The sequence below is a fragment of the Parus major genome, chromosome 1A, assembly GCF_001522545.3.
Source record: "Parus major isolate Abel chromosome 1A, Parus_major1.1, whole genome shotgun sequence".
NCBI lineage: Eukaryota > Metazoa > Chordata > Aves > Passeriformes > Paridae > Parus > Parus major.
Window position 1 is genome coordinate 31,431,165 of NC_031773.1, and position 12,900 is coordinate 31,444,064.

At 38.5% G+C, this 12,900-nt stretch overlaps 1 protein-coding gene across 7 annotated transcripts in view; it reads left to right on the forward strand.

Annotated features, from left to right (window-relative positions):
* Positions 1 to 12,900, forward strand: part of SRGAP1 (SLIT-ROBO Rho GTPase activating protein 1) — a 141,358-nt gene that overhangs the window by 94,228 nt on the left and 34,230 nt on the right. For 6 of the 7 annotated variants that reach the window (XR_001521703.2, XM_015628228.2, XM_015628229.2 and 3 more), the window contains exons 7-11: positions 3,039 to 3,260; positions 4,063 to 4,164; positions 5,821 to 6,018; positions 6,138 to 6,222; positions 10,496 to 10,523. Coding sequence is in view for 6 of the 7 variants with exons in the window: in XM_015628228.2 (XP_015483714.1) it covers positions 3,039 to 3,260; positions 4,063 to 4,164; positions 5,821 to 6,018; positions 6,138 to 6,222; positions 10,496 to 10,523 (635 nt within the window). In the remaining variant the exon portion in view is untranslated. Of the gene's footprint in view, positions 1 to 3,038; positions 3,261 to 4,062; positions 4,165 to 5,820; positions 6,019 to 6,137; positions 6,223 to 10,495; positions 10,524 to 10,674; positions 12,895 to 12,900 lie in introns of those variants that run through there. The other variant, XM_015628230.3, reaches the window with a different exon arrangement.

Consider the following 12,900-nt stretch of genomic DNA (forward strand, 5'->3'; position numbering starts at 1 on the left):
TTCAAGCCTAAATATACTCTGGGGTACAATAAAGGCAGTAAATGCCCTTGAGACTGCTTCAAATTTAATTTCAAATAAGAATAAAATGCAAATTACAAAATTAATTTTTCACACTTATCCCAAATGCATCCCACATCTCCCTTCACTTTGCCCTACCAAAAGTCTTTATGAATCCAGAAATGCAAATAAACTCATAGTCTCTGACTTCCTTCTGTTATTTTTCATCTTCAGGTCTTACTGCCCCAAGTGCAGTAAAAATCTCATCAAGTAAAATCTCATCTCTCTAGCCCACAGATAGGCAGCAGATCCGTGGGTAGATAACCACCCTTCCTGTACCCTCAGTGTGCTGACTAGTGAACCTCTAAGACTCCTATTTATTTTGGCTGACACTGTGGTCACTCACTTGAACTGTGGAAGTCTTTCCACAAATCTACAGATTTTTCCTGAAAATCATGTGAATACATGTGCATGTGTGTGTATAGACAACTTTCTTTCTAAACCATCTTTCCAACAGGTGAAATCAGTACATTTCTTTCTGGGTAACCAAGATACTATGACATAGCTGTTTCCTTATTATGATCTATATCTCCAAATTTTGGGGAAAGTGGGCTATGGCCTGCCAGAATTAAGAGTTGTGATGTCTGAGTGTTTAATTGTTTTTAAAAAATAACTTCCTTCATACAAATTGTATTTTTACATAAGTAATTGGAGCAAAATGCCAAATTCAGATGTTTTTAATTCCATTCAAAGAGAAACTTGTGATAAGGCATTAGTTCAGCATCTCCATTTAATTTCTGTTTTCTCTGCTGGCATTGGCATTGCAAGAAAATGCCTTAGCCTGGCAGGATACTCTGCTTCACTTGAAAAATGTCTTGTCTGAGGGGCCATATTTGTTGCCTTGTTCAGCTCTCCTCACTTGCCAAAGATGATCGTGGTGATACTGACTGTGTAGATTAAGGGTTAAACAATGAAGTTGTGTCACAGCATAAAGGTTGCAATCTTATATTCCAGCTTGCAAAAAGCTGCATCAGAAACCCACATGGCTCTAATTGTAAATCAATAAGCTTTCTAGTAATACTCGGATTAATCCACTAGAGCCAAAATTCAGGCTGTAGTTTTATAACACATGGGTAGTTGGCAATGCTAAACCTGGCATTGCCCTCTATTTCTAATTCCTTTTCAGTTTAATCTTCCATGAGGTCTTTCTGAAACTAATGCACATGAAATAAAACAGCTGTCCCAATTCACTTTCTTATCAGCACTTTTAGTCTGTCTTTTTCATCCAAGATAGTGAATTAAATATGAGATCTGATTTGACATAGAACAAGAGAAAAACACCAAGAGACTTCCTTTTAGAAATAGTATTTTTGAGGCTGGTGTTCTTTGAAATATAGATGCACCTCAATATAAAAGTTCAGTGGCTGTTTTAGTAAGTGTAACACAAATTTCCGTTTTATAAATGCAAAAGAGAGAGGTTAACATATGTGTGTTTGATTGAACATGACATCTTTTTCTTTTTCTTTGAATGGTTCAGCATCATTTTTTGGAGAGCCACTGTCCTATTTGCAGTCACTACCTGGAGTACTTGCTAGGCATGAAAACTTTCTTTCTGGAAGCTTTGTTCTGGATAAAACAGTTCTCTGTTAGATTTCAGAAAGCAGCTCCTTCGCTAATCATTAATTACCTAAGTCAAGGTGTGGAGTGTTTCATTCCCTTCTACACACAGGTTTTGGTATGGTAAATAGGTTGAAAGCTCTTTCCTTTAGTGTGTACAACTCTGTGTCGGTCCCCTTCTCTGTCGCTTTTTTTCCTTTTTCAAGTAAGAGGAAAGGGAGGAGAATGTGGTCCCATGAGTCCTGTGGGGTTTGTAGTAGCTGTGAGGGAAGTACTTATAGAAACAGTGCATATATGCATATAGGGTACAGTGGACTGAATTCAAACCCAGCTCCATGGTTACCTTGCAAGTCCTGCAGGGATGGATGACTTTAGGCTGTGGGAGGGCATTGAGGAGGAGTGGCTGGGGACTGAGGGATGCCCTAAAGCAGAGTGCTCTGACTGCTCTGGCCAGGCCTTGGCCTCTGGTTGGGGCAGATCTCACCTGTGTGAATAAAGAGCACTGCTTTGTATGCAGCTGTTAGCAAACTTATGTGCCACTGTTGAGGTGAGTGAGCCTCAACAGTCCCTTACTTACCTGGAGGCTCACTGAGCAGAAACTGAGGGTATTTACTGTACAATGTAGGGAAACAATCAGTTGATATGCTACTGCTGTGACATTTTTAAAGTACATTCAGCTGTTCTCTAAAATATTAACGAAACATGAATAATGCAAACTGAGGATATTTAAAATTCGAGAACAAACACAACTTTATGTTTTACCAATTAGGTTTCAATTACATTCCATTTCCTATTAAAAAAAGACATAAATTATGACTTTCTGCGTTTAGTAACATGATGTACATTGCCGGCTCTGTATGAGCTTGGGAAATAAAGTGTTTACATTAAATACATTTTTGTGATCAGGGAAAGGTGTTAAACCCTTCCTGTAGTATCAAAAAGCATTTTAGATGGATTGCTTATGCTCAGTGTATTTGTGGAGGTTTTTGTTTGGGCACAAACATGGCAAGCAGGAATTGCTTCAAGTTCACTTTGCTGCTGTCATTAACTTACATGACAGTTTAAATAGGTGATTCAGGGCTTACAGATGCTATTGATACTGAAAAGCCCACTTGTGTGTGGACTCCTAGACTTTAGTCATATAAATACAGTGCCTGCACTTCTGTATCTGATAAGCAAACTGTCACACATGTGCACTTGATCTCTTCTAAAACTGTCCATTAATCTTTGCAACAGATTGAGGATACTAAATACTTACTGTCTTGACCCCAGTAGTGTATTTTAATTAGAAGATATTTTGTTAAATACTTCAAAGATAGAAAAACTTCAGGGCAGAAAATTTTAGTGACAGTTTCAGAATTGTGATATTGGAATGGCATTCCTCCTTATAAATTTGTTTTCTTTTCCCTTTGTTGTTTTTTTAGTGTTGTGATCTTGGATACCATGCTAGTCTCAACAGAGCCCTAAGAACATACCTTTCTGCAGAGTATAACCTTGAAACTTCCAGGCATGAGGGATTAGACATCATTGAAAATGCAGTTGACAGCCTGGAGCCACGCAGTGACAAGCAGAGATTCATGGAAATGTACCCCACTGCTTTTTGTCCACCAATGAAATTTGAGTTCCAATCTCATATGGGTGATGAGGTCTGTACACTGACAAGTATCCCCACAGTGACTGTTTCTGTATACCAGGATAGAGAATTTATCATTTACCAAACCCTTTTACAAAGAGTTTGGTAAAAGCTACCCAAAAGTCAGTGGATCAGCAATAACATTTTGCAAAACTTGCAGCACTGTCTGTTGCTTCAAAGTTCTCATATAAAAACTTAGTTTAGGTTTAGTGTTACTATATTCTGTATCACTCATAATGACATTACTATAAATTTTCTGGCCAGCCCATGCTCAGCCCAACACCAGTGTAAGCAGTGACTTTATGTCTTTACCACCTGCATCACTCAGAATTTGTGACTGCTATTTGAGAGCTGTTACGGAGCCACTCCAAATTTTTCATGCTGCAATACAGCCTTTTCCTCTTTTTCTTCCCCCATTTTATCATCTGGACATTTCAAGCATACTGGGTACCCCAGCTGTGCCCTGTTCTGCTACACCAAAGGCCAGTAGCAAAGCAGAATTCGAAATGACCTATGTACATCTTCTTTTCTGAAGGTAACTCCAGGGTTTGCATTTCTGTGTGATACAAAAGCAACAAAAAGCAAAGAGCAGACATACAAAAAGGCTGCAATCTTTGTTCATAAGCTGTAGTACATACTTCTACACCTTATAACACATAAATACTTTAAATTTAGATAGGCACATTTTGTTGTCTGCTTTAACTTCTAATAGCTTTGGTAGGCATTCACCTAGTTTTAAGAAGAACAACAAAAGACTATTGACTGCTTTTTTTAATTACTTGCATCTTACTGCTTTTTTTTTGATTCTTTGTTAGGTTTGCCAGGTCACTGCCCAGCAACCTGTGCAAGCAGAGCTTATGCTTAGGTATCAACAACTACAGTCACGATTGGCTACGCTCAAAATTGAAAATGAGGAGGTAAGATCTGTGTCTGCAAGGGCTAAGCATTGAACTTAATTTTCAGGAAGGTGTGGTATTTTCTACCTTGCCAAAAGCATGTAAATGACCCTGAAGTGGCTCCAATCTGTAAAAGTGGTTTTCATTTTAAAAATCAAATACTGGCACATATGCTAAGATAGATCTTCACCTGCTTTACAGTGGTTTGGAAACTTTGTTTTTTACCTGTCCATACATTCACATTATGGACTACCACATTTTGCAAATGCTTCAGTATAAACTTCTTAGAGCACGTATTTTTAAATTCTTGTGACAGAAGGGTACTGAGAACAATTATTGTCTCCTGTGAGCAACCTCTGTCCTGTCCTCAACTTGCTACTTCTGTAGTACAAAGGAATTGGAACTGTCTTTTGTGGTAACTGAGTCAAGATCTCTTATCCCCTCAGCTACAGTTATTTATAAACGTGACTAATGAATGCCTGTGATGGGAACAGCTCACCTAGCAAAATAAAATGCACATTTTTGTAAAATATGGAAAAAACTATGCTCTTCTCTTTCCCCTGCTCTGGCAGTGGAAATAAAATGCACTTTTATCACAGTTAAGGCAATGTTGAAGTCCTTAAGTTTAAATGAGAATCTGTTCCTAAAGGAAAATATAGAAATAATTTGATTTCTTCATGTATTTTTTACTGATAAGTTTTCAGGATGCCAGTTTTTCTCATTCTAGTGTGTATGTTGAATGTCTAGAACAAAGTATTCATGTCCATGAAACATGTACATTAATCTTAAAAAAACCAAAACCGCTTGCATTCAGAAAGTCTCTCAAGATGTAAGGAGAATGATTATTTATTTCATTGAAATGAAGTGCAAGGGCATAGGGGGAGTAATCATGTTGGACAGGCATGGAAGGGATATTTATCTATATTGGAGTTGTGTGTAGAAATGTCTATGATTTGGTTGACCCACTAGAGACTCCATCTGAAGCAAAACTGGGAAGTTAATCATAGCCTTGTGAATCTTACCAGTTACTTTATTGCACTGTGGAAACTACATCCCTTGTCCACAGCAGCCATATCTGTGTTTCCACTATGAGCTCTAGTGCTTCATAGTTTATAGGAAGGGCTGGAAGTTTGGTGTTAGTTGTTCTTTCTCAAGTCCTCTCTCTTAAAAATGTATTCCACTTCTGCAGTCTAAACATCACTGTGCCACTCATCATATCACTGCCGCAGTAAGGGGTCACAGATCTTTTTTCTTGGAAGATCTTGTTGTTCTGGCCAGATCCAGATCCCTGGATGTACATATTCAATGTAATACACTGACCACATTTAGGAGAGCTGACCCTCCAGAGTAGTGTATCATCTTTATTGCCTCCCAGATTAGGGAACTTAATCAAATCATGTCACGTTTCAATTCTAATCACAAACAAATGCTTGAGTGCATTACAAAGCCAACACAAGAGTACATCTGTGTTTGTGGGTTAGACCATGGTAAAGCAGAGAACTAGACATGATACCTGTTACATAGATATCTGTTATAGCACACCTAACTTTTCACATTTGCACACCAGTTTGTTTGGGGAAGTGTGCTGGAGAGTTACTGTGAGTAATGAGCTTCCATTCTAAGCTGTTCCTATATATATTTATCTGGCATTTGGCAAACTCTGCTTTTTAATACCAGGTTAAGAAAACAACAGAGGCTACCCTGCAGACAATACAAGATATGGTCACCATTGAAGATTATGATGTGTCAGAGTGTTTCCAGCACAGTCGCTCAACAGAGTCTGTGAAGTCAACAGTCTCTGAGACATACTTGAGTAAGCCTAGCATTGCAAAAAGAAGAGCTAACCAGCAGGAAACAGAGCAATTCTATTTCATGGTATGTTGGTTGCTTCCTCATTCATGTGATGCAGACCAAGCACCTGAAGTAAACTTTATCCAGAAGTTCCTGGAATTTATGTGTCATGCATAGTAATAGATTCATCTGCATCTCTACAGAAATTCAGAGAATATCTGGAAGGTAGCAACCTCATCACAAAACTTCAAGCGAAACATGACTTGCTGCAGAGGACACTTGGAGAAGGTAAATACCACACAATAAACTGAAAAGTGATTCCAAACTATGCAGTGAACCTACTGAAATGCCAAAGATACGCAGGGAAAAAAATTGCAAAATTTAAAGCTTAATTGTCCAGTAAACATAGATTTGATTTTTACCAGTCACAGTTTTGGTGCCGTGGTAAAGAGTACATGCAATAAATTGATTTTATTTTTTCAGCACATACTTCCACTGCACAGATGTTTTGACAAATGACTCTATTTGGCAACAGAACTATTGAATGAAAAATCTCATGTCTGGAAGGAGAGCAACACAGTCAGTGCAGGTTGATTTAAGAGCTGTGACAAATGTACTGTTTCTACAGCCTAACAATTTCTGTTGACTTGAGGTTTTTTTAAGACTTGGGGGAGAGTAATCTTTTTAAAGCATACAAAATTATACAGGATGCATCTTGTACAATGGACTCACTCGTGCAGCATTTCTGACACATGAACACTAATGTCCTTGCAGCCTAAGAACTCTGTGGAGCATTTATCAAAGGTTAAAGGTGAAATCCTGACCTCACTGTTGTCAGCAGTGAGTTTCTTACAGACTTAATTTAGTGTTGTTTTTTTACAAAGTATTTGCATATTGTAAACTTAAGTGAAAGAAACGTTAATTAATAGCTCTGTATCTGTTGATTATCATTGTTGCCCATTAAGTTATTCCATTATTAATAACAATAGCAGAGAATTATCTGTTTTCCTGAACACTCTCCACAGTTTTTAAAAAGTACATCTTGAAATCTAAACCAAGTCAGCAGAAGTAAAGATCAAATGAAGTAAAGCTGAATTAAGGCAGGAATGAATCACACACTATGCACAGCTCCAGCCTGTGTCTTACCAGCCCTCTCAACAGATACTTCCTCATGCACCGAAGGGAAAAGGGGAATTGTAGTCTTGCAATTGAGGACTAGACACACAGAGTGGAACAGACTTGAGAGGAAGTGAGATTATACCACAAAGAATAAAAATCCCCTCCTGGAGGTTAAAGACTGTGATTTAAAGTTTAGACTCAAGAAAGGAAACCTGTTTGCTAAAAGAATTACTCTAAAAGACATGACAACTTACTTTCTTTTTACTGCCAAGTATCTGTTGCTAATCACATCTCTTCTTGCTTTTAATACAAAAGCTCAGATCCCCAAATCCCAGGGAGATGCCTGAACAACTGTTAGCAGTTCAGTGGCTATAACCCACAAACAAAGCCCCTGTCCAGGGAGTGACTGAGGTTGGGGATAGGACATAAGCAACGTTTTCTTTCAAAACTGAAGAAGATAATAGCTGTTTCTAGACAGCTACCTATGTTATCTTGTTTTTCATGGAAGTTTTCATTTATAAGATTTTTGTTTTGAATGTGTGTGGTGAGCATTTATTCACACAAAACAGCGTGCAGCTGACTTTAGTCAAAAAAGAGGACATTTTTTCTTCTGCAAGCTCATTGAAAATGTATTTGGAAAAATACAGTGAAAGAGAGGGAGATAAAAGGCAACAGAATCTGATGCATAAACTATGTTGGAAAAAAGTAAGGAAAGAATTGTTTGAAAGGAAACCTAAAGAAAAACTTGGCAGGGTGACCTAAGTGATAAATTGCCATTAGGCTCTGGGCCATTCTGCCATGCTGAGGCATGCTTAGACCATTCTGTTTGAAGAGTTCCCTGCCACACATCGTCTGTAACCCCCACAGTTAATCTGTGTTGCTCACAGTAGTTTTGCACATATTTGTTGACCCAGCACCATAGCATGGCACATACAAGTAATACCTCAAACATACACATTTACATACAAAGCTGATATTTGGAGTGAAAGCTGTCATTTTTACAGGTTAAAAAGTTCTAGTACTCGCTTCAGCTGAGGCTTGTCCTTTATTAAAATGCCCGTGCCTGGGATGGAGGACCTAGATTCTGAAACTTTTTTTGAATGGGGAGGATTGAAAGGATCGAATTACAGTGGAATTAGGAATCTTATTGCTGTAGCTAATATAGAAATGAATTTGTAGGATGTGAGCTGCTCCCCTGTTCCCCTCAAATGGCCTTTTCTGGAGATTTTCATGTCAGCAAGACTGCAGACAAATAACACAGTGTGCTGTGTTAAATAAAGCTAGGGCAAATGCGGGGAGAAGGAGAGGATTATCTCAACTGCAGGTTCTCCTTCAGCATCCTTTCTTGTTTTTATTCAAAACTCTACAGTGTAGGGATGTAGGCTGAATAGATCCAGGTTCCCATCTGGTGTCCACAATGTTGACAGCATTTGGCTTCTATTCTGGTTCATCACCTGCCTACTACAGTCTTGCTGTTTATGAACACAGCAGACACATATTTATGATCTGCACAGGGAAGATAGATGAAGTGCTTTATGCTGAATCTGCAGGTACAGAATTGGAAAGTAGATAAGAAATGCTCAAATGAAGATACTAAACATAGGAGGCACACTGATGCTCATATTAGTCCTGATCCAAAGGTTCATCTATTGAAAGAAGAAATTAACAAAGTAAAGGGAAATGCAAGAAAGTAAACAAGGAGTTGTAGAAGAAATTTCCCCTAAGGCAAAAAGATACCTGTCATGGGGTAGCCCTAAACTGTTAAATATCAAAGATGTGTTTAAAATCTCCCAGGCACAATGTTTGTAACATGTTCTGTTTTACTGACATTTATTACTGAGATTTTTAGTCTCAGTGAATTTCCCTTAGTAACCTGAGTAGGGAGAAGTCCCTGGCTTACTCTTTTTCTGTCATAGGGTTATTTTTCTTACTCTCCTTTGATCTCTCTTTTTCACCTATCTAAAATAGATGCCAACAAGATTCACATGTCTTACTGTCAGAGATTGTTCCCAGAGCTTTTTCTTTGTGCCGCTATCAAGGAATCCACACTTTTCTAGTACTGCAAAATATGTTTTCAGACTAAGGCCTTCAGTACTGTGCAGTACTTTGCATTCATCTGAACACTGGCACATAATACTGTGTTTTTCACATCACTGTTATTTATTCTTCCTGGAGTCTGAAAAGCTGGTTTGGTTTTGAATTAAGAAGTGTACTTAGACATAGCCCAAGTAAAGCTCAGAGTGATTTTCAGAGGTTGTATCCGTGGTTCTGTTCACTGGCATAGGTGTTTAATTCTTCCCTAATACCTTACTTGAACCTGTTAATAGTGAATTTTGTTTGCACTGTGTGTCACTTAACCCCTTTAAAGGGCTTCATAGTTTTGTCAGGATTTGATACAAAAGTATTCCAGTCATCTACACAGTGCTCTGACTCCTTAGCTGCTGTGATCTCTCAAGATATTAATAAATGCCTTATGGATTGCATAAATGGTCCTAATGCGAAGGGTTGAGTAAATGGCTGTTACATTTTTTGCCATGATGTAAAAAGAACACTGTAAGTCCACTGGGTTTCCCTTTCCTTTGCTAGTTTTTGATCAGTGAGAATATTTTGCCACTCTGTCCATGGTTTAGTTTCTTTAGTCACCTCCTGTGAAGAAAGTTACCAGTGGCTTTTGAAAGCTTCAGAAAATTAATTGAACTGATTCATCACTGCCCAATATTTTTCTGACATGTTCAAAGATTTTTAATCAATTAATAGGGCACAATCTCCCTTTGGCAATGCTGGGCTCATTGGAACTTGCCATACCATGATCTTTGTCCTGTTTCATTATTTTGCATTTCATTATGATGAGTCTGTCATGCCTGATTTGCTGGTCTGTAGATCTGCAAAGGAGCCCTTCAGGAATATGATACTTGCTTCTTTACAATTCCCTGCAGTTCTCTGTGTTGTTTTGCAGTGATAGTGTCATACTTTTTTCCTGCAATACACAGAGAAAACAGAGTAGGGAGTCTTTTAATAACTACTCATGTCTAGAGCCCTGCATTTTCAGCACTGAACAGGTTTAGGCACAAGGCGCAGGGGGAGATGTAATCTAATCTTGGCACAGCTCTATTTCCATACTGATTTAGCCACTGAAACATATGAGCACCAACAATAGACATTGTTTGGAATTTTACTTGAAATTATTTACAGTATCAAGTGACTCTGTATCTTTGGGCTTCTTAAACGTTGTTCCATAACATGGGTTGTGTTTGTATTTTAAGTGGAATTGTGGAGATAGTAGGCAACTACAGTGCCCTGTTTGTTGTATGTTTGCTGTTGTTTGTCTTTTGCAGGTAGTATGAAAGTTAGGGCTAAAAATAATTTGTTAAGTATAATTTAGGTACAAAAATTTCAGTCTAAAACCTACAAATCGTTGTTTCCTGTTCATTGAACTTTCTAGGTCACAGGGCTGAATACATGACAACAAGGTAAGATATTTTTATCTGACTTGGTTTAGAGTTAAAAAATAGGTAAAATCTTGGAAGTTGCAAATTTTAGAACAACTTTGTAAGGCTTGTTGCTGTTGTTATATAAATTATGTACAGACCGTGTGTGTAACATTCAGCATTTCTGTTTCAGCATGCTTGATGAGTAAAGGATCAGACCGTTCATCTTCCTCATTTTTGTGAGCTGCTTTGGCCAGTGTCAAGGGTGGGACAAGCTGAGAGATCCTTAAAAATATTTGTGAATCACATATCAAATCTGGAAATTGCAGGGGGCACTTTAGTGCTCGAAAAATAAATACTTTTCAGTTGCCAGAGATTCCCTGCCTCTCATAGTTTGTAATTCTATGGTCAGACTACACAGTTTAAAAGAAGCTGGTAGGAAGATCAATTTGGAAAATGGGCTGTGTCTTTGATAACCTAGCTCCAGACACAAATACCTGCCTCCCCCAGCATCTATGTGTTCCATACTTAAATGGCTTCATATATCCACAGAAGAGAAAGGATTCAGTGATAGATCTCCCAGCTTTGTGCTGCACGTACTTTTTCAGTTCTGTAATGCCACACCTTTGAAGCTGCCTCCAGATATAAACCTGGATAAGCTCTGCAGCCCCCAGAGACTAGGAGGGGGCAATAGCAACTGCTTGGATTTGCAGCTGCCACTTGTATGTATCACTGCTACAGGCAGTGTGCCCTGCTAAAACAGGAACATCCAGCCCATCTTGCTTGATCTCACTCTTCCCTTCCCTTTCCATGCAATACATCCTTGCCCAATGCCTTCAAGAACCATCTTTCAAGGTCCCAATGTTCCCAGGACATCTCTACAGACTTTATGCCAGGTTTTCTCCCACCACTCCATGTTCTTTTCTAGCTCTGTAAAGTTGGACTTAATCAACTACTTTCCTTACATGACATCAGTTGGAAGTGGTTACAAATCAGAGTGTTTTTCCCAATTGCTGACATTAATTCTGACAGCTGTACCTTTAACTCTGCCTCCAGGTGCTACTATTCTGGGAATGCGTGGAAATCAACAAGTTTATGTCTAATGAGAAAACTCTCCTTTCTTGACTCCAATGCAGGCGACTCATCAGGCTCACATCATCCTAAGTTCCCTGCTGTGTAAACAACTGAAAGGAGATGGTGGATTTAGGCAATGATTTTACTGTAGTAGAGTGGGAGAGCAGTGAAGCCATATCTTATATCTTACCTCATATCTTCTTACAGCTGGTCACTTAGAGAAAGATACTCTAAGGAGTAGGGCCCATCTCTTCCTCAGCACCAGCTCCTGGGCTTTGGTTGGGCCCTGCCTGCTGCCCCAAGGTTCAGTTCTGTTTCCAGACTGTGGGACATGCAAAAAGAAATGTTCTTCAAGCTCAAAGTTAAATTGTAAAAGGGAAGAGGATATATTTAAAGATGATTTTAAAATAGCAGATATTACTCAAACAAACTAAAGTCCCACTGCTGAGTGCTCTATGCCTTATTGTTTCTCAGTGATCCCCCAAAACCATTTGATTTTTTTGCTAAGTCCAAAAAAAAAACCTATAGAAACTGCTGGTGCATGGGAACTAAGGAGGCTGTTGGCATGTAGCTATTGGCATGACATTCACAAAGCAGTTTGTGACCTAGAGAGCATTATTTATTTCCTGTAATCTCTTTCAGTTGTAGTCACCAAATGTGTAACACACTAGGTAAAATTTTGCAGAACAAAGTTTTGTGGTTTTTGTCCTTTGCTTCTTTATGTGTTACACTGGTTTTATTTATTTGTTCAAGTTGATATACTTCTAATTCCATTATCTAATTATCAAGTTGTTTCTTTTTGGGTGTGAAGTTGTTGGTGGTTGGATGTGCAAGGCTAAAGCTGCTTAACCTTTCTGGCTCTAGAAAATGCAGACAGTTTGGTTTCGAAGCATCTTAGGAGTGTGCTGAGCAGCTTTAATTTGCATTTGGAGTTTCTCCAGCATGAAGCAACTTTTCTGCTTGATAAGAGGTGCTTCGAGTGGTCTGTGTTCTGCCCTGGCTGGCAGGATGAATACCAGTGGTAGCTGCACATTTTATGCATGAAGACAACAAAAAAAAGGCACCATTCCAATTGTGCAGTGTTTGGAATAAATGTGTATGGTAAAAATGCAAAACAGGGATTCGTAAAGAATTACATTATTTATCCATAAGTAGTTTTTAATGGGGGAGTTCTCCATTCTTTAATGTGTTACACTTAAATTTGATGGAAAGTCTTTATTTGATAAGTACTGTCTTTATTGCTCCCTTTACAATGTTCTGTTGTTTTGCCATGAGGTTGCAGACATTTCATTTTATTGCATAACTTAATTCTACCTTGCTCAGTAATCATATTCCCTTCCCTTAG